Source organism: Rhinopithecus bieti, unplaced genomic scaffold, assembly GCF_001698545.2.
Source record: "Rhinopithecus bieti isolate Rb0 unplaced genomic scaffold, ASM169854v2 scaffold_5023, whole genome shotgun sequence".
Lineage (NCBI taxonomy): Eukaryota > Metazoa > Chordata > Mammalia > Primates > Cercopithecidae > Rhinopithecus > Rhinopithecus bieti.
The window spans coordinates 99,679-121,672 of record NW_016805223.1 but is presented as its reverse complement, the minus strand read 5'-3'; the positions used below and the strand labels follow the sequence as shown (position 1 = coordinate 121,672).

General features: G+C 34.5%; 1 protein-coding gene across 1 annotated transcript in view; it reads right to left on the bottom strand.

Moving 5' to 3' along the window:
* Nucleotides 1-10,428: 10,428 nt before the first annotated feature.
* The window catches only part of SLC6A15 (solute carrier family 6 member 15), a 56,785-nt gene continuing 45,219 nt past the window's right edge, over nt 10,429-21,994 (bottom strand). The window contains 4 exon segments of the mRNA XM_017871698.1: nt 10,429-12,716; nt 14,132-14,294; nt 17,686-17,845; nt 21,139-21,331. Coding sequence (XP_017727187.1) covers nt 12,342-12,716; nt 14,132-14,294; nt 17,686-17,845; nt 21,139-21,331 — 891 coding nt within the window. The 3' untranslated portion in view covers nt 10,429-12,341.

Here is a 21,994-nt window from a genome sequence, read left to right as displayed (position 1 = left end):
TTTTTTTTTTTTTTTTTTTTTGCTTTTTATAATGAAATATTCCTTAAAAAACACTGAAACAACAAATTTTTGGAACTAGAATAATAGACTGTTCCGAAAAAAATTCTATTCTCAGAAAATAAATGTCAATCTCTACTAATTAGTTTTTTTAAAAAAATCTTCTTTACTATGCAACTGAATATACCTTGAAAAGGCAATCGATGAAAATAATAGCAGCTGGGATATCACCACTCATCTACAGGGGATGGTTTCTTTTATTTACACGGCATCACATATGGTATTGCACAGGCATCACATGGCACATTTTGCTGTTCAAACAAATCAGGTGTTTTTGGCTTTGGTGGTGATGGTGTGGGTACATAGGTTTTGATGGTGGTGCTAAAAATGATCATGGTGTGTTAAAGCAATAACCAAATCCAAAGGGCATTTAATTTAGGACAAGATAATGTGTAGTCCCTTTTTTTCTTTTCACCTCCGTCTGAGAGGCATTCTTAAGACAAACTTTTAGGTAGAATTTCATGTCATAATAACTAGAGGATGAGTCAGTTTTAGAGTCAAGCATTTGAGGAAAAGTAACATATGAAGCACTTTATTTCAGTTCCAAATTGTGAAGGTGAAAATATGCTATACTCAGTAATAGATAGCTTATGGAATGTTTTGTTTTAATATTTCCAATAACTTTCTAGAGTTTTATGGTTTTCTCTTTTGTCAAAACTTTATGGCTCAAAATTTACAACTAAGCACTTTCATTTTCATTCTGTTTGAGAAAAGGCAATAATAATTTCTCTTATTTCATTGTGTGTTGCTATAACAGAATACCAAAGTCCGGGTAATTTATAAAGAAAAGAGTTTAATTAGCTCATGGTTCTGCAGGATGGGAAGTTCAAGAAGCATGGTGCCAGCATCTGCCTGGCTTCTTCTGAGGGCTTTTGTGCTGGTCACAACATGGTAGAAGGTCGAAAGGAAGAAGACGTGTAAAAGGGACCAACCAGGAGGAACTTCCCTTTACAACAACCCAATCTCATGGGCACTATTCCATTTTTATAAGAACTAACCCAGTCTCACAAGAGTAAGAACTCACTTCTGCAAGAAAGCCACCAAGCAATCCATGAGGGGTCTCATGACTCAAACGTTTCCCATCAGGCCCCATATTCCAATACTGCCACATTGCAGACAAAATTTCTACATGCATTTTAGTTGGGGAGAAACCGTATCCAAAGGATATCAAAATCAGTATTTTACTTGTCATTTTTAAATTTTCCTTACACCCATAATTCCTAACCAAGAATGCATATTAGAATAACTGTGAAGTTTTAAAAATATACCCTTGTCCTGCTTTCAATCCCAAAAGAATTTTTATTTAGTAGGTTGGAAATTGATATGGTTTGGCTCTGTGTCTCCATCCAAATTTCATCTTGGATTGTAATCGAACTTGTATTCCACATGTGTTGAGGGAGGGACATCATGGGAGGTGATTAGTTCATGGGAGTGGTTCCTTCATGCTGTTCTTGTGATAGTGAGTGAGTTCTCACAAGATATGATGGTTTTATAAGGGATTTTCCCTCTTCACTCAGCACTTCTCTTTCCTGCTGCCATGGGAAGAAGGACGTGTTTACTTTGCCTTCTGCCATGATTGTAAGTTTCCTGCGGCTTTCCCAGCCCTGTGGAACTATGAGGTAATTGTACCTATTTCCTTTATAAATTATCCAGTCTCAGGTATTTTTACAAAGCAGTGTGAGAATAGATTAATACAGAAATACAGCTTTAACAAAGGTACAGGTGATTGAAAACATACTTATAGTTAAGGAGCACTATGTATTGATATTGAATTTACTGGAACAACATACTCATTTGATGATTTCTTAAAAAGAAGTAACTTCTGCATAAAAATACACATAAACACAAACACATGAAAATGCAAGCATATTTTCATGAAATTATGTCCTAAGATCTCCCTGCATCGACATACTAAACTATCTCATCATGACTCTAATACCTTACTAAGTACATTTTCTCCTTTATTCTTTTATGCTTTAATTTTTTTATTTTTAATTATTGTGGGCACATTGCAGGTGTACATATTTGTGGCTGATATGGTTTGTCTATGTCCCCACCCAAATCTCATCTTGAATTGTGACTCTCACAATTCCCACATGTCATGGGAAGAACCCAGTAAGAGGTGATTGAATTAGGGGGGTGGGTCTTTCCTGAGCTATTCTTGCAATAGTGAATGAGTCTCACAAGGCTGATGATTTTAAAAATGGGAGTTTCCCTGTACAAGTTCTCTTTTTTTGCCTGCCACCATCCACCATCCACATAAGATGTGATTTTCTCTTCCTTTCCTTCCGCCATGATTGTGAGGCTTCTCCAGCCATGTGAAAGTGTAAGTCCATTAAACCTCTTTCTTTTGTAAATTGCCCAGTCTTGGGTATGTCTTTATCAGCAGCATGAAAATGGATTAATACAGCTGCATGCATGAGACATTTTTATACAAGCCTGCAATGCATAATAAAATCATGGAAATGGGGTAGCCATCCCCTCAAGCATTTATCCCTGTGTTACAATCCAATTATACTCTTTTAGTTATTTTAAAATGTACAATTAAATTATTATTGACTATAGTCACCCTGCTGTGCTATCAATAGTAGGTCATAACTCATTTTTTATAACTATTTATTTTGACTCATCAAGCATCCCCACCTCCCCCACACTCCCCAACTCTCCTTCTACCTTTCCTAACCTATGGTAACCATCCTTCTACTCTCTATCTTAATGAGTTCCATTAGTTTGATTTTTAGATCTCTCAAATAAGTGAAAACATTCAATGTTTGTCTTTCTGTGTCTGGCTTATTTCACTTAACAAGATGACCTCCAGTTCCATCCATGTTGTTGCAAATGACAGAATCTCTCATTCATTTTTATGACAGGATATATTCAAATGTGTAACTATCACATTTTCTTTACCATTTATCTGTTAATGAACACTTAGGTTGCTTCCAAATCTTGGCCATTGCTGTGACAAACATTGGAGTCTAGATGTATTTTTGGTATAGTGGTTTCCTTTCTTTTAGGCATATAGCCAGCAGTAGGATTGCTGGATCACATGGTAGCTTTATTTTTAGGTTTTCAAGGAAACTCCAAAAGGTTCTCCATAGTGGTTGTACTGTTTTACACCCCCACCAAGAGTGTACAAGAGTTCCCTTTTCACCACATCCTTGCTAACATTTGCTACTGACTGTCTTTTGTTTCTCTGCATTCTCTATTCTGTTCCACTGGTCTATGTGTCTATTTTTATGGCAGTATCATGGAGTTTTGGCTAGTATAGCTTTGAACTATAATTCAAAGTTTGGCAATATGATTCCTCTGGTTTTATTCTTTTTGCTCAGGATAGCGTTGGCTACTCTGGGTCTTTCGTGGAACTGATTTTGTATGGTGATTTTGTATCTTGCCACTTTACTGAATTTGTTTATCAGTCCTAACAGTTTTTTTGGTGGAGTCTTTAGGTTATTCCAAACATAAGACCATATCATCTACAACAAGGATAACTTGACTTTTTTCTTTTCAGTTTGGATGCCCTTTATTTATTTATTTATTTCTCATGTCCTATTGTTCTAGCTAGGACTTCCAGTAGAATTGATATGTTGAAAAATAGTGGTGACAGTGGGCATCCTTGTCGTGTTCCAGATCTTAGGGGAAACGCTTTTAGATTTTCCCCATGCAGTATGATACTAGCTATGGAGCTGTCTTACATGGCTTTTATCATGCTGAGGTATGTTCCTTCCATATCCAGTTTTTGAGGGTTTTTATCATGAAGCGACACTGAAGTTTACCAAATGCTTTTTTAGCATCAATTGAAATGATCATATGGTTTTTATCCTTCATTCTGTTGATATGATATATCACGTTGATTGACTTGCAAATGTTGAGCCGTCCTTGCATCCCAGGAATAAATTCCACGTGGACATAATGAATGATCCTTTAAATGTGTTGTTGAGTCCTGTTTGCTAGTATTTTGTTGGGGATTTTTGCATGAGTATGAATCAGAGATATTGGTCTGGCATTTTATTTTTTTGATACGTCTTTGTCTGGTTTTGGTATCAGAGTAATACCAGTCTCATAGAATTAGTTTTTAAGTATCCCCTCTCCTATTCTTTGAAATAGTTTGAGTAGGATTGGTATTATTTCTTTTTTAAATGTTTGGTAGAATTCAGCAGAGAAGCCACTGGGGCCTAGGTTTCTCCTTGCTGGGTAAGTTTCATTGCAGCTTCAATCTCATTATTTGTTATTGGTCTGTTTGGGTTATATATTTCCCTGGTGGGTTGTATTGTATTGTCTAGGAATTTATCTGCTTTTCTAGATTTTCAAATTTATTGGCATATAGTTACTCATAGTATCCACTAACGATCCTTTTATTTATTTGGGTCTTCTCCCTTTTTTCTTTGTTAGTCAGGCTAAAGGTTTGTCAATTTTGTTTATCTTTTTAAAAGATATTTGTTTTCTTGATATTTTGTATTTTCTTCATTGCAAATGTATTCACTTCTGCTCTGATCTTTATTATTATTTTTTTCTACTACTAATTTTGGCTTTGGCTTGCTCTTCCTTTTCTAATTATTTAAGATGCATCATTAGGTTGTTTATTTGAGGTTATTCTCCTTTCTTGATGTAGGCACTTATAGCTGTACATTTTCTTCTTAGTATTGTTTTCATGTATCCCATGAGTTTTGGTATGTTGTGTTTCAATTATCATTTTTTCCAGAAATCTTACATTTTCTTCTGAATTTCTTCATCGACTCACTGGTCATTCAGGACCATATAATTTACTTTTAATGTGTTTGTATAGTTTCCAAAATTTCTTTTGTTATTGATCTCCAGTATTTTTCCACTGTAGCCAGATATGATGCTTGATATTATTTCATGTTCTTGAATGTTTTAAGACTTGTTTTGTGACCTAATGTACGACCTATCTTTGAGAATGATTCATGTGCGGAGGAGAAGAATGTGTATTCTGAAGCTGATGCATGAAATTTTCTGTAAATATCTGTAAGGTTCATATTTGGTCTATAGTGCAGATTAACTCTGATTTTTGTTGATCTTCTGTCCGGGAGATCTGTTCAATGCTACAAATGGGGTCTTGAAGTCTCTGGCTATTATTTTATTGGAGTTTCTGTCTCTCTTTAGATCTGATAATATTTGCTTTATATATCTGGGTTCTTCAATGTTGGTCACATATTTATAACTGTTATATCTTCTTACTGAATTTACCCCTTTATCATTAAATAATTACCTTCTTCATTTTTTTATAGTTTTTGTATTGAAATCTATTTTGTCTGACATAAGTATACCTACTCTTACTCTTTTTTGTTTGTTTCCAGTAATTTGGAATATCTTTTTCCACCTTTTATTTTCAGTCTACATGTATTTTTATAAGCAAAGTGTGTTTCTTGTAGGCGACAGATTATTTGTTCTTTTTTTTTTTCATCCATTCAGCCGCTCTATGTATTTTGATTGGAGTATTTAGTTCATTTATAATCAATGCTATTATTGACAAGCAAGGACTTCCTCTTGCCATTTTGCTAAATTGTTTCCAGTCATTTCATTGTCTTCTCTTTTTTCTTTTCTGCCTGTATTTCTTTTAGTGAATATTGTTTTCTCTGGTGGTATGATTTAATTTTTTACTTTTTATATATTCATTATATGTTTCTCAATTTGAGGTTACCATGAAGCTTGCAAATGCTATCTTATAATACATTATTTTAAACTGATGACAACTTAATACTACTTGTATAAATGAACAAACATGCCAGAAGAAACCTTATAAAAACTCTATACTGTAATGTAATCCCCTACTTTAAAAACTGTTTTTCTTTCTCTTCATATCTTATTGTACTATGTCTGAAAAGTTGTTGTACTCATTTTTAATGGTTCATTGTTCAGTCTTTCTACTTAAGATATGAGTATTTCATACACCCCAATTACAATGTCATAATATTCTATCCTTTTCTCTGAGCTTACTATTATGTGTGAGTTTTGTATCTTCTTGCTTATTAAAGTCATTTTCTTACAAATTCAAGAACTCCCTTTAGCATTTTTTTTGGAGAAGAGGTCTGGTATGAATGAAATCTCTCAGCTTTTGTTTGCTTAGGAAAGCTTTTATTTTTCCTTCAGGCTTGAAGAATATATTTGCTGTATATACCATACTAGCGTAAAAGTTTTTTTTATTATTATTATTTTATTTTTGGCTTCAGCATTTTAAATATGGTATGTCACTCTCTTTTGGCCTGTAATCTTTCCACTGAAAAGCCTGCTGCCAGACATACTAACATTCCATTATACGTTATTTATTTCCTTTCTCTTGCTGCTTTTAGGAGCCTTTCTTTATCCTTGACCTTTGGAAGTTTGGTTATTCCATGCATCAACATAGTTTTCTTTGGCTGAAATCTGCTTAGTGTCCTAAACCTTGCATTTGAAAGCTGATATTTTCTAGGTTTAGGAAGTTCTCTATTATTATCCCTTTGAATGAACTTTCTACCCTGGTCTCTTTCTCTATCTCCTCTTTAAGGGCAGTAACTCTTAGATTTGCCCTTTTAGGCTATTTCCTATATCTTATAGACATGCTTGATTCTTTTTATTTTCTTGTGTGTGCTCTGACTGTATTTCAAATAGCTCACTAATTCTTTCTTCTGCTTGATCAGTTCTGCTATTAAGAGATTGATGCATTTTCAGTATGTCAATTGTACTTTTCAACTCCAGAATTTCTGCTGCTTTCTAATTATTTCAATCTCTTTGTTAAATTTATCTGATAGAATTCAGAATTTCTTCCTTGTGTTATCTTGAATTTCTTTGAGTTTCCTCAAAACAACTATTTAAAATTCTCTGTCCGAATGATCACATATCTCTTTTTCTCTAGGACTGGTCCCTGGTGCCTTTTACTTCCTTTAGCAAGCTCATGTGTTTCTGAATCATCTTGATGCTTATGGATGGTCAATGCTTCCAGGGATTGACGAGTCAGGTGTTTATTGTACTCTTTGCAATCCGGGCTTGTTTGTGCCTGTCCTTCTTGAGAAGGCTTTCAAGGTATTCAAAAGGACTTGGGCCTGAAGCCCAATAATGCTGTGCTGTTTTGTTTTGTTTTGTTTTGTTTTGTTTTGTTTTGTTTTGCAGATTCACAGAGATACCACCTTGGTGACTTGAATAAGATCTGGGAGCATTTTCTGGATTACCAGGGAGAGACACTTGTTCTCTTCCCTTAATTTTTCTCAAATAAATGAAATCTCTCTTTGTACTGAGCCACCTGGAACTGGGAGTGTGGCACTGAAAGTACCCCTGTGGTAACCACTGCTAGAACTATGCTGGGTTTGACCTGAAGCCAGCACAACACTATGTCTCACCCAATGCCCTTTGTAATGACTACCTGGCTACCACCTGTGTTCATTCAAGGCCCTACAGCTCCACAATCGGTAGGTAGCAAAGCCAACCAGTTCCTTCCTTTCAGGTCCTTCCTTTCAGATGGTGGGTTCTCCCAGGTCCCAGACAGGTCCAGAGATGCTGTCTGGGAGGCAGACATTAGAGTCAAAAATCTTTAAAATTTACCTGACGTTCTACTCTTCCGCAGCTAAGCTGGCACTCAAAGCACAAGACAAAATTCCTTCCACTCTTCCCCCTCTTTCCTCAGTCAGAGGAGCCTCTCTGTGGCCACCATCACCACCAGCCCATAAGGTTCTCTGCCAGACCACCACTGATGTTCACTTAAAGACCAAGTACTCCTCAGTCAGCTGTGGTGGATGCTGCCAGGACTGAGACACACCCTTCAGAAAAGTGGGCTCCCCTCTGGCCAAGAGCTGGTCCAGAAATGCTGTCCAAGAGCCTAGTCCTCAGCTCAGAGACCCCAAGACCCTGCTTGTTGCCCTAGCCCATTGTGGCTGAGCTGGTACCTAAGGTGCAAGACAAAGTCCTCTTTATTTTCTCCCGGATTTACTTAAACAGAAGGAGTCTTTTACCATTGTCACTAGAGCTAGGAGTGTGCTGGGTCACATCTGAAGCCAATACATCTCAGAGCCCAAGGCCCATGGCATACTACTTCCGTATCACTACTGGTTATTCAAGGCACAAGGGCTCTTTAGTCAGCAGGTGATAAGCCCTGACGGGACTGGGTCTTTTCCTTCAGGGCAGAGGCTCCCTTTTGGCCCAGGATGTGTCTAGAAATGTCACCCAGGAGCTAGCATCTGGAATGGGGACCTCACAGCTCTACCCTGTGCCCTATCCTACGGTGGCTGAGCTGGTATACAAGATGCAAGATACAGTCCTTCTTACTGTTTAATCTCTCCTCAAGCAAAAGGAAGGACTCATTTTTGTTGCTGTGAGTCACATTGCCTGGGGTTGGGGGAGTGGTGGCACAGGCACTACTCCCTTAACCACCCAGGCTGGTGTTTCCCTAGGTCATGTGCCACCGTAGTCCATCCTAGTCCCAGCCCAGCAGTAGGAATTGCCTAGGAATTGCAGTCCTTGTGTCCTAGTCTGCCTTTCAAGTTTACCTAGGATCCCAGAGCACTTTGGCCCATGTTGTTGAGGCTTGCTGAGACACCCAGGTTTTGACTGCTGGGATGGGAGATTTCCTTCTGGCTATGTGTGGTCCAAATACTCTCCCTGCGCACAGGTGCTGACTGAGCCCAGCACAGCTTTTCTCTCTACTGTGGCAGGGCAGCACTGAGTTAAACGTAAAAGTCCCTTAGTCACTGTGCTTTCCCTTCCCCAAGTGCACAGCCTGCACAGCAGGCCCTCTATTAGGAAATGGGAAAAAGGTGGCTTCAGCAATTCAAGAATGTCCCCTACCCTCTTCAATGCCTGTTTCAGCAATATGAAGTTAAAACCAGTATTATGAATGTTCACCTGATTTTTTTGTTCTTGTGATCGTGCTTTTCTGTGTACATGCAGTTGTTAAAATTTGGTGTTCCTGCAAGGAAGACAAAAGGTGAAGGCTTCTATTCCACCATCTTGCTCCACCCCGTCATCCTTTTATTCTACTCCAGAACATTTATTATCCCTCCTGTCTCAGTCCCTAGTCTCCTTTCTGTTTGAAGACAGACGAATCTTGGCTACATCACATGGAGGTGCAACATCAGGCCAGAGTTTATAGAAGTAGTGGAAAGTAATACAAATTTGAAAGCCTCAAATTTTACAGTATAGAGAAGGCTATTTCAAACTGCTATTTGTTGATTAAATCTTACATTGCCTGGGAAAAGGAAGTAGCAGGTCTCACTGGCAAACAAGAGAAAATGGAAAAAAATGAATAGCATTTATACTCTAATTATAATGGTGTCTTGCATAAAGTACTTAGAATAAGTTAGAATTTTAGTTAATAGATCCTGAGTGAATAAATCAATAAATACGTGTACAGCTGAAGAACTGACTGCGTGAAGGAAGCAAAAAGAAGAGCACTTTGTCCATTTTTCTTTAACTTCCTTGGCCAGATTTCCTTATCTGCCAAGTGAAACCATCATAAGGGTTTTAAATTCTATTTCAGCTCAAAAATAATATTCCTGCATTGTTCATATTACTCAGCAAATAGAAGGATGCAGAAATAATTCCTAGTGCAAGGCAGGTACCCAAACTGTAGATTATATCAAAAGGAAATGAAATCAGCACCTCATGGAAGATCTGTGCTCCCACATGCATTGCAGCATTATTCATAATAGCCAAGATATGGAAACAATCTAAGTGTCGATCAATGGATGAATGAAGAAATTATGACATATATACACAATGGAAGATTATACCATTTGCAAAAGCATGGATAAATTTGGAGGACATTATGCTAAGTGAAGTAAGCCAGACACAGAAAGAAACAGAGAAATAGAGCATGATCTCACTTATATGTAGAAACATAAAAAAAAAAAAAAAAAAAAAAAAAAGCCAAGTATATGGAAACAGAGAGTCAGAGAGTAGAATAGTTGATTACCAGGAGTGGGAAGAAGGTGAAAATGGGGAGAAGTAGGTCAAAAGGTTCAAAGTTATATAGATGAATAACTCTAGAGGTCTCATGTAAAACATGAAAATAATAGTTAATAATATTGTATTGAATACTGAAAAAATTGCTCAAAGAATAGATTTTAGGTTCACCAGAAAAGGCAACTATGGGAGATGATGGACAAGTTAATCGCTGCAACTATGTTTATGTATATCTAAACAGCATGTTGTACACCTTACATATATACTTTTTTTGCTTTCACTATATTTATATACATTAAAACAGCATGTTATATGCCTTAGATATATACTTTTTTTTTTTTTTTTTTAAGAGCCCCCATGGCAAGAGAGCGAGAGAAGAAGAATGGTGCTATTTGGCAATGCATTATGTGTTACAGTTAAAGTCTGGCAGGTTAAGTATTATAAAGATTAGGGTACCATATAAAATATTGCCTGGACACAAAATAAACAAAATTTTTATTACTTCAGCCTCTGAAATAATGAAGCACATTTGTGAGTATTCATACGTAAAATGCTGTCCAAAATAAATTTTTCACAGAAATAAGTAAGACATAGACAAAAGAATATAGAATGCTGTCATTTATGCAATGTATTGTATTTCCAGAAGGATACACAAGAAACCAGCAATGGTGATTGCCTTTAAGGATGGACAATGGATGGCCAGGAGAAAGCTGGATGAGAACTTGCTTCACACTGAATTGTCATATTTTTTTAGTTTTGTATAATGTGCATATACTGCCTATTTATAAAATATTAAACATTTTTAAAGGGATACAAAACATAATATTTATGAATATATTTTAAAAGACTAAAAATTTATGCACCAGTGGAATTAATATTTTAAATGCTATGATACTGTTTATTAACATCTATCTATAGCAGAGCAAGAATACTGGCTGAAATAAATCAATAGATACGGCATGTTTATTACTCACCTATTTTGCTGCTATTTCCGTCACTGTTTTTAACATGTAACTGATCTGGTGGTAGGATAAATGAAAGATTTTTAAATAGAGGGCACTCAGTGAGTGCCCTATCCAATCTGCTCTATCCAATTTCATATATACAACAGTTTTATTTAAAAATCATAGTCTTTTATACTTTACAGACAATATTGACACAGCAAGCAGTCAATTGTACACATGGTTTCTTGGGAGGCTATAAGCACTTTTTCAAGAATCATAAGACTACATAAGAACACCATTGAACCATAATATTCTATTTTTCCTTTGTCTCTGAAGTGGTGGTAACTCTATTCAATCAATGTAATTAATCCCACTTGGAATGTGATGTTTAGTTATTATGAAATACCTAAGTGCTGACTGAAATGAAAGACAATCCAGTTGAGGTGATACAAAGAAAATCAATGTGAAAAACAAACATTTCTAAACTTTGTTTATTTGTAGATTAAAATGTAATGCATTACAACTTTAACAATCACTTAAAATGATTTATATTTGCATAAAACAGAAGCAAAACAGAAATAGATTAATTAAAATGTCATCTTGCTTCAAGTTTTCAAATTAGTACTTTAAGTACTTATATGCATTGCAAGTATATTGTATAAATATACTATGAATCATCTTGAAACCACAATAAATATCAAGTAGATTTTTAGGCACACGGCATAAGAAAAATGCAGAGTCTGCATAATTCTTGAGAGTGCTGAGTAACTCACTCTAGCTCATTTTCACACATATATTTTACATAAAATATACAGCCATCACTCACATGATTCTCAGTCACCTCTGAATCTCATCTTTCATCCCAGCATTAGTGCCTTCTTACGCTTTGATGCTATTGCTCTATACAGCTATTACATAAGAAAATATTTTGCAGTTTTCTTCAACTAATTGCCTAAGAAGGTATCAATGCTACCAAAATCAATACAGCCTATCTGCATAATATATTCATGGAAATGTGCTGAGAGGCACCCACTTACAGAACTGCTCATTGTGATACTGGAAGTTACCCTGAAGGCAAACTTATAAATTTTAAGGTATACCATTTTTAATTGCCAACACTACTAAACCCAGAAATTATTAGAAACTGAGGTAACACCATTTTTTTAAGAGATAGAAATACTTGAAAATACACCAAAGGTACTTAAAAAAAATCCTGGCATACATGTGCTTCAGCCATCCTAAGATTTGTCTGCAAACCTTTCTGCACAAATGTAAACCAAAGAATCCAAAAGAATGCTCAAGTTGAACTGACATATACTGTTAGGATTAAAGATCACAGCCATGGAACACCTGAGATCGCCCTCTGATAAGGGAAGCCTAATGCTTCTCTTAGTAGGGCCAATGTTCATTGGTAAAAATGAACCAAATAAAACCCACTGACTTTTCCCCCAGCTACAAATCAGACTCTGGCATATCTGGCATAATATCTGCCATCAAGTACCCTATTCCGTACCGTCCATTGGGAGCAGTATCCAGAGTTGGGGATCCACTCTGTTTTCGATAAATATTTTTACCAAAATTTGGAGATGGCATCTCGCTTGATATTTTTCCGTGAATGAGGCTTGTATCATCGCCCTCTAAGTTTACAGGCTCTTTCAGGACCCTTCCTCTCTTATAAGTCACGGATGCTAAATTACCAGAACTATCATCTATAAGGTTGAAGCGACGAACAATGAAGACTACAGGGACCGGGAGTATTGCAAAGACAACCAGAGAGACACAGACGACCAGTCCCCAAGTTGGATAGCTCAAAAATTCTTCAGATGCCTGTTAAAGAAGAAAATAATAATTATTAGTAATCTTTCTTTGCACATACATAAAATATTGTACTTGCTTCAGGTTTATAAGCAAAGAATCTGGGCTGGCTTAGTGACTTGTTTTGACCAATAGAAAGCGGTGGAAATGATGCTCAGCAAATTCCAAGACTAGGCCTTAAAGACCTTCCAATTTCTGCTTCTGTTTCTTAGAATGTTGCCCTGAATCCATAACGCTTGGAAACGTTATAAATGAAAGACCACCCAAAAAGAGAGCCCAGCTCTCCTCCAAGCTGAATGCAACTGCTTGAGTTAGCCCAGGCAAGAAAAGAAGAACAACGGCTTAGCTCAGCCACAGAACTGTAAGAAATAATACATCAATGTTGCTTTTAGCCATTAAATTTCAGGGTGGTTTGTTACTAAACAATAGATACTTCTTAAATGTGTCATATCTCTTTCTAAAATCTGAAAACTAAACTTTTGAAGCACATCTGGCCCCAAGGGTTTTGGTGAGAGAACAGATTTGTTTATGCCTCAGTCTAGAATTATTAACCACAGGATAGTTAAAGGTCACAGGTATCTCTGAAAATAAGCACTTTGATTTTATAGCAGCTGACATATACCTAATGATTACATTATTATTCAGCTTGAGAATAAAAATTGAAATAGCCATTGCTAATATAAATGTTATAACAGAACTTTACTTCAAAATTTACTAATTTAAATTGTGTACTTTGCTAATACATATTTTTCATCATTACATAAAATCTGGGATAAAATTCTTGTTTATTGATTGATTGATTGATTGATTGAGCCTTGCTTTGTCACACAGGCTAGAGTACAGTAGTAATCATAGCTTACTGTAACCTTCCACTCCTGAGCTCAAGCTATCCTTCAGCCTCAGCCTACCAAGTAGCTAGGACTATAGACGAGTGCTACTATGCCCAGCTAATTTTTTTTCATTTTTTGTAGAGACAGGGATTCTTTACGTTGCACAGGCTGCTCTCAAGCTGCTGGCCTCAAGTGATCCTTTTGCTTTGGCCCCCCAAAGTGTTGGAATTATAGGTATGAGCCACTGCACCTGGCCTGGGATACAACTTAATAAATTCATGTATTAAAACATTTCTGGTTTTGATTAATGTGTTTTCTAGAGTCAAAGGCCCAATAATTATTGGTTCATCAATGTTAAGATGGATATATCTGCTTTAATAAGGACAAGGTCAGTGTTTCATATGTGTTAAAACATCCACAATGTATTTTAAAATCATATATGCTTGGGGCAGGACACAAATGTAAATCTCATATCCTTGCATAAAAGCTATGCTATTCATTAACAGCAAAAAAATGCTGTGACAGAGACAAAAGAAAAGCCCTCTAAAAAAGCTTTTATGTACCTTTTAAAATGTAATTCCCTTATTTTGTATTTACCTTATCTTCAATCCATGCATTATAGCCAGGAGGACTTAATCCCATATTCACAACACTAGCTATTAGCAATGATAATAGCATTAGAGGAGAAATGTATTTCCACATATAGTAGTAATATCTGCTGGGAGCAAAGCCCAGCATATCTTTTAGGTCTTCCATAAACCTGAATAAAAAGAAAGTATTTAATTATTCCTTAATTTAATATTGCTAAACCTTAAAAATGTGCATTGTATTAATGGTCTGACAAAAGATTTAGCCATGGATACCCTATGACATTTTAAATTGTATCAAAGTTCCTCTTGGAAGATGACTATAAAGTAAAATGAAAACAGTTAAGTACTATAATTTTTATTTAGGGAAAACTCTCTTAAGCCAATTATTGAATTCTTCTACTGATAACTTTCTATTCTATAAACAAATTATTTTCAGTGCATTAAAAATTTTGTCTCTTTTTTAGTAATACATAATATTACTAATACTACTTTTTAGAAACTATTGTATTTGTAATTATTGCTTTAATTATTATCAAGAAATTGAAGGTAATTAATATATTAAGGAATTACTTACTATGCTATTAATACATGCTTCACTTAAGGAATTATTACTTTTTAGTAATAATTCTTTTTAGTAAATAATAATTAATACTAACTATTGCTTTAACTAATCATTTCTATTACTTTTTAGTAATAATTTAGTTAAAAGTTAATAATTCCTTATATCACAGCATTAAAAGCATAATTAATATAATTCCTTAATTATCATCAAAATATACACTAATCAATGTTTGTATTTTCTGAACTCTTCTTTTACATTCTCAATTTTAAAAAGGTCTACATATAGTAACCAATTGTTATGAATTGTCATGTCTCTTAAGTCCATTCTTTCTTTTTTTTTTTTGAGACAGAGTCTCACCTGTTGCCCAGGCTGGAGTACAGTGGCACAATCTCAACTCAGTACAACCTCGTCTTCCCGGGTTCAAGCGATTCTCCTGCCTCAGCCTCCCAAGTAGCTGGGATTACAGACGACCACCACCATGCCTGGCTAATTTTTGTATTTTTAGTAGAGATGGCATTTCACCATGTTGGTCAGGCTGGTCTCGAACCCCTGACCTCAAGTGATCTGCCCACCTTGGCCTCCCAAAGTGTTGGGATTACAGGCGTGAGCCACCGTGCCCGACCCAGTCTTAATCTCTATGTTTCTCCTCCCTTTTTCATTTCTTCCAAGTTGTTCCAGAATCTTAAAGGACATCTTCAGTGTAAGAATTCTATACCTGCCCTTTAGTAAAAATACGAACTTTGAAGACCAAGAGACCTCATTTCAGATCACAGTTCTGTGTTCTTTTGATGTGTATCTTAATCTCTCTAAGTTTCATTTTTGGCGTTTTCCAAAAGGATAATATAATACCCACCTTTGACGGTTATTACTAGAACCATAAACAATGGATGCTTAGCATACTACCTCACATATGGTACAAAATCGACAGACGCATCTATTAGTAGTAGTATTTTTTCTTCTGTTGTTATAAATAGTGTTATTCAGGAACACTAGCATTAAAAAGAGAGATTCTTTAGTAAGTTTATCATGAATAATTAACCGTCTAAATGGAAATCTAAACTACAAATGTATTTATAGATCAATCCAATAACAATATCAAATTCCATCATGGTACAGGTTATGAGTTTTGAGTAGCCTAGTAAAACTTAGAGAAAACTGGCCTTGAAATGAAGGTCAAGGTTACAGTACTGGCTCTACAGCTAACATATTGTATCCTCCTGTAAAAGAAGGGGCAGTTTCCCATCTGTAAGATATGGTTTATGTTAGTTAACACGGACTATTTTTTTTATTACAGACTTTATTTTTTAAGAGCAATTTTAAGTTCACAGCAAAATTGAACGAAAGTGGAGAGATTTCCCACATAGCTCCTACCAATATACACGCATAACCTCCTCCATTATCAGCATCTCTCACGAGAGTGGAATATTGGTTACAACTGATGAACCTACATAAGTTAACACATCATTATTACCTAGAGCCCACAGTTTACATTAGAATTCACTGTTTGTGTCAAAAATTCTCTGGGTTTGGACAAATGTATAATGACGTGTCCACCATTACAGTGTCATACAGAGTAGCTCCACTGCCCTAAACATTCTGTGCTCTGCCTATACTTCCCTGGATCTGGCCCAACCCCTGTCAATTGCTGATGTTTTTACTGTCTCCATAGTTTTATCTTTTCCATATAATAATATAGGGGAATCTTACAGTATGTAACCTTTTCATATGTGACTTGTTTCACTAAGTAATATGCATTAAAATTCCCTCTGTGTCTTTTCATGGATTGAATAATATTTCATTGTCTGTATGTATCACAGTTTGTTTATCTATTTACCTACTAAAGGATATCTTGGTTGCCTCTAAGTTTGGGGAATTATGAATACAGTTGCTATAAACCCCCACATGCAGAATTTTAAGTGGGCATAAGTTTTCAACTCCTTTGGGTAAATACCAAGAAGCATGATTGCTGGATTATATGGTACGAGCTATTACTACTATTATTATACAGTACATGATTATTAAATGTAAGTTCTCCTAACCTTCCTGGCCTGGAGCTTTTGGCAACCATAAAACTTGGTTACAAAGCTCATTCAATACCAACAATATTCTTTATGTTGCTTAAAAGGACTCTGGTCTTCACTTAAGGTGCATGCATTGCTACTTTACATAGGGCTGTAATGAGCTTGGTGATCTTATTACCTCTCAGTCCATATATGTAATTAGAGACAGTGGCTATAAAAAATATTGGACAAATCCTCCAAAGGTCTTTTTCCCTTGAGATTACTCTGATGCTTCACATCAGTTAAAATACATATACTTTTCATATCAGTGTACCTGATTGATGTGAAAAGTATATGTATTTGATATGAATTTATGAATAGTGAATTTATTCATTGTTTATGCACATAGCGAATTTAAGTAATGACTCCATATAAATATAACGTTTGTGTGCATCAAATGACATATACATCTCACCTGGGAAAATATCATTTCCCAATATTGTCCTGCTATATAAGTCATTATGACACATGCACTCCTCTTATAAATCAGTTTAGCAAAATAATTAGGAGATAAGCTTTAGAGTTAAACAGAAATGGACATGAGTCCCAGGTCTGTCGCTGTCCAGGTGGGTGACAGGCAAGTCACAGGGTATCTCTCTAAGCTTGATTTTCCTTATCTGTGAAATGTAGATAACAACTACATCTGCGGAATATAGATTAACAACTCAAAAGAACCTAAGGTTCTTGGAACACTGCCAATACTTACTAGATCCTGAAAGCTACTTTTTGATAACCAGGACTAAATCAAAGCTCTAAAATTCTACACACTATTACATCCTATATAATTCTATTTGCCCAATAGGTAAATGTACTTTACCAAAACTGTCGAATCAATAAGAGCCTGCAAAAGATTTGACCTCTTCTTAATGAAATGAATGTTGATAATTGATGTTTTCAAAAGAGAGATAAAAATGAATACATAAAAGCAAATATACTTACTTATCTATGCCATAAACAAAGCATACAGCAATATTCTCCAAAATGACTACAATTAGCAGAGGCAGTGTAGCAGAATAATCATCAAACATTGTAACAAAGTAATTTCCAGAGCGTTGCACAAATATCAGGCCAATACAAAATGCCAGAAGACAACAGATAACTAGACAAAAGAAACAAATGAAAAAATGAGACTCTATTCAGAGCCAAGCCCTTTAAACTTTATTATAAATTATTATATTCAAACTTTTAAAACTTTTATAACATGTCCATCATATAAGCAGGCAATACCTTTCCTGATACATGGTATATAACCTACTAGGAATTAGGTTGCCTGGGTATTGTCCCAACATTCATAAAAATTTGTTCTAAGACAGTGATTCATCTCCCTGAATTCATTTACCAAGGTAAATTTACCAAAGTAAATAGGGCTGTAATGAGCTTGGTGATCTTATTACCTCTCAGTCCATATATGTGATTAGAGACAGTGACTATAAAAAATATTAGACAAATCCTCCAAAGGTCTTTTTCCCTTGAGATTACTCTGATGCTTCACATCAGTTAAAATACATATACTTTTCATATCAGTGTACCTGATTGATGTGAAAAGTATATGTATTTGATATGAATTTATGAATAGTGAATTTATTCATTGTTTATGCATATAGTGAATTTAAGTAATGACTCCATATAAATATAACATTTGTGTGCAGCAAGTTATTCATTTACCAAGTACAATAATAAATGAGACAAAATTTACAGAAAATTTTGAAAGTATAAATTTCCATACTCTATTCCTATAATTAATAGCAAAGTGACTTCTTCAGACAGCAAATATTCATAGGTCATTTCTTCCTTTAATAATGTTCTGTAGTGTTGAAATATAGATGAAATTTTTGATTTAATAATGAGACTAATATGGCTTATAATATTATGAAATATACATATTATATCATTGATTGAAATATGGTTACTTTTCAAGCATAACTGAAAAAATCTGATCACACCTAACCTCAAAAACAATCCATATTTATATCTTTATCTTGCCTGAATAGATTAGTTTGGAAACAAATTATAATGGAGTTATGCAATCTGATCATCCAAATAGCATCTAAGAAAAATAATCTAAAAAGAGTTTCCCCAGTAATAGCTAAGAAACAGATGCATAAATTCCTGACCAGCTACTACTTAGAGAAGATTTGAAATTCATATAATATTCCCATATTTTTGTTAGACTCTTTGTTTGTTTGTGCTCATTTGCAGAGAAGCCTCCAAAGGTAAAAGATGACTGCATTCCATTCCTCAACCACATTTCGGCAGAGGTGAGTAAACTTGAAAGAAGTAGAGTAGTAATGGCAGCTAAGGAAAAAAGACATCCATGGATTCAATCATATGAATGTTCCCTAACAATTTCAGCAAGTATGTGTTACATGAAGAAATTACCTCCATCTCTTAAGTACTATACTGGTGCTGTGAATTACATCTTACAGAAATGAATATCATATGTAAACATATAATGTAGAATAAGAAAAGTAACATTTACTTGGATTCTACTACATATTAAATTTAAATGCTTATCACAGTATAAAATAATATTGCATTATCTCACTTAATTTTTATAACATCCCAATTGAACAATGTATTGCTTTCTTTACAGATTAGAGAAATGGTCCTGAAGAACGTTAAGTAATATGCTTAAAGTCTCAAGCTGAAAGTAGCAGAGTCTCGATTTGCACCCAAATCTGTCTTTCTCAACAGCCTGTGTCACTTTCACTATCTCCTAATTACACCACAGTATGAGGCAAATATAAAAAAAGTACATTATAAGTGGTACAGACAGTAAGAGTTTTGCTGGAGATGTGAGGGAAAAAGATAATGAGTAATTCATTTGCCTAATCTTACTTCATTAAAGAGAAGAAAACACACCTACCAAAGAAAATGAGGTAACATTTCATTGAGGTCAAATATGACTACTATTTGAAGTATCAGTATCATCCCAAAACATAAGAAGTGGGAAAGAAGGTACATTTCCTTTTGCTCTTTCCAAATAAGACTTCTAGAAGGAGTTAGAAAATACTACTTTATGTGATTTTCCCTTTAACTGTTACTTTTTCCTTAACCTGTAAGCCCTTTACTACAGGAGAGGACAGTTTGGATATGGTGAGCAAGGATAAGAATACAAAAATGACCTTAGCCTGCATTTCAGGCAGGATATAGATTTTCATATTAAGAAGTAGAAATCACTTTCTTGAATAATATAAAGCAGCTCCTCATTTCTGTTCAGCTGAATTGTGGATATACAGCTATCAATATTAACAAACTGCTGAAATTAAATTGTTTTATACACACACATACAAGCACATGCACAAACACATACAGACACACTTATCAGAGCAGCAAGTGATAAAGGTATATATTTGAGAGTTATTTACATATAAATTCTTAGTTAATTTTTATGGCTAAGAAATAGCCTTGGGGAGATGCACACCATTGTCCAGCATTCAAGGTTATCCATAAAATTTTTATCCAATCTTATTTTACATCACTTACCAGTACTGTTTCTGTACTCTTGTATGGTTAGCTTTCTTATTGTTGCCTTTATCTCCATTTATGTATGTTTACTAACGTTATCCTCTGACCCTTGAGAAGACCCTTCCTCTTTTCAATTCAACTTCCATCTCTTTCTCTGACAGTTCCATCATATATTTAGATGACTTAGAATCTTTTGAATTCTTACATGTAAAATCCATTATGCTCTCTATCAGTATTTTACATGCTATAAGTCTTATCTATGCAATCTGATTTTAGTTTTAGTGTTATTGTTTTTGGAGATTTTTTAATATGTATTTGTTTATCTCTTATAATTTCTTTTATATCCTTTATATCCCTTAAATGAGAGTGTGATGCATTAAACTGGTACTTTAATAATCACTTGTAAATTGGACCTATTAACTACCATTCATATTGATAAATTATTTTCTTCTCTACTTGGAGACATTAACTACTAGTAAATCACTATTGCTGCTGTATATGAGAACTGAATTTAGGTTTATCATTTTCAGCTATGTACTTTTTGGATAGGAATATTTCATCTGAACTGCTCTATTTATGATTATTTGACTTGAATACAAAATTATACACAAACACTCCGTGACTTTATTCTAGTGTCAGTAATTCTTGATAATGCATTACTATTAATGAATTATAACAATAAATATTTATTAATAAATGATAAAATATAATTTATATTAAAACATTTATTATATAATATATATACAATAAAAATTTAACAATTAAATAAAAAATGTATACAATGATATACAATCATAAATAAATAGTAATAATAGACATTAATAAAACTCAAAATGTAAGACTTTCCAGTTTTCATCTCTAAACTTTCACCAAGAATAAAATGGCCTGGTTTTGTTCAATAAAAGTCAAATACAAAATACTCACCAGTAAGAATTTCTTTCCTCACTTTGAAAGTGTCCACAATAGGCGTGACAATCCCTTCAATGGTTCCAAACATACTGCCAAGGCCTAGATTGACCAGCATGAGGAAAAACATCACTGACCAGAAGGGAGACGCAGGGAAATGTGTCATCGCTTCTGTAAAGGCAATAAAAGCTAAGCCAGTCCCCTGAACAGCCTGCAGAATACACAAAATAGCAACATTAGTACAGAATGATAATTAAACAATGGCTCTATATATCATTTACAATGAGGAGAAAAGAACTCTGAATAATGTCCAGGGCTGCTGGAAATAGACATGCTCACATCGGCTCTTAACCTGATGAATCATGTTGTCATTCTCAGAACCAGGATTTAATGAGATCAAGCAGATCCAAATAATGAAATTTTGTGTATAATTACTGAACAGAGTACATGATTGTGTTATATACACTAACTATTTCACAAGACTCCTAGAATGAAAAATTATATTAAAGAATACATAATATGTTTGATTTTTTTAAAGCTTATGAATATGAATAGTGACATATTATCATAGACATACAAATACATATATATATATACATATATAAATAAAACTATTTCTGGCTCATATATATATAAAGATTTTAAAAATTTGGTTTTACCTTACCTCAAAGTGGCTCAATCAATTGTTGTAAAATATATATATACTATGAATAATAAACTTGTTTTGATTTAAGAGAAAACTGCAAATGCAAAATGAAAGGATGTGAACAGAATAAGTAGATCATAAAAAGCCAATTTTTAATTTAAAAAATCTGTATCTTTACATTTTTTACTTCTGATATTCCTACCTCCCTGATTTAAAAAAAAAAAAAAA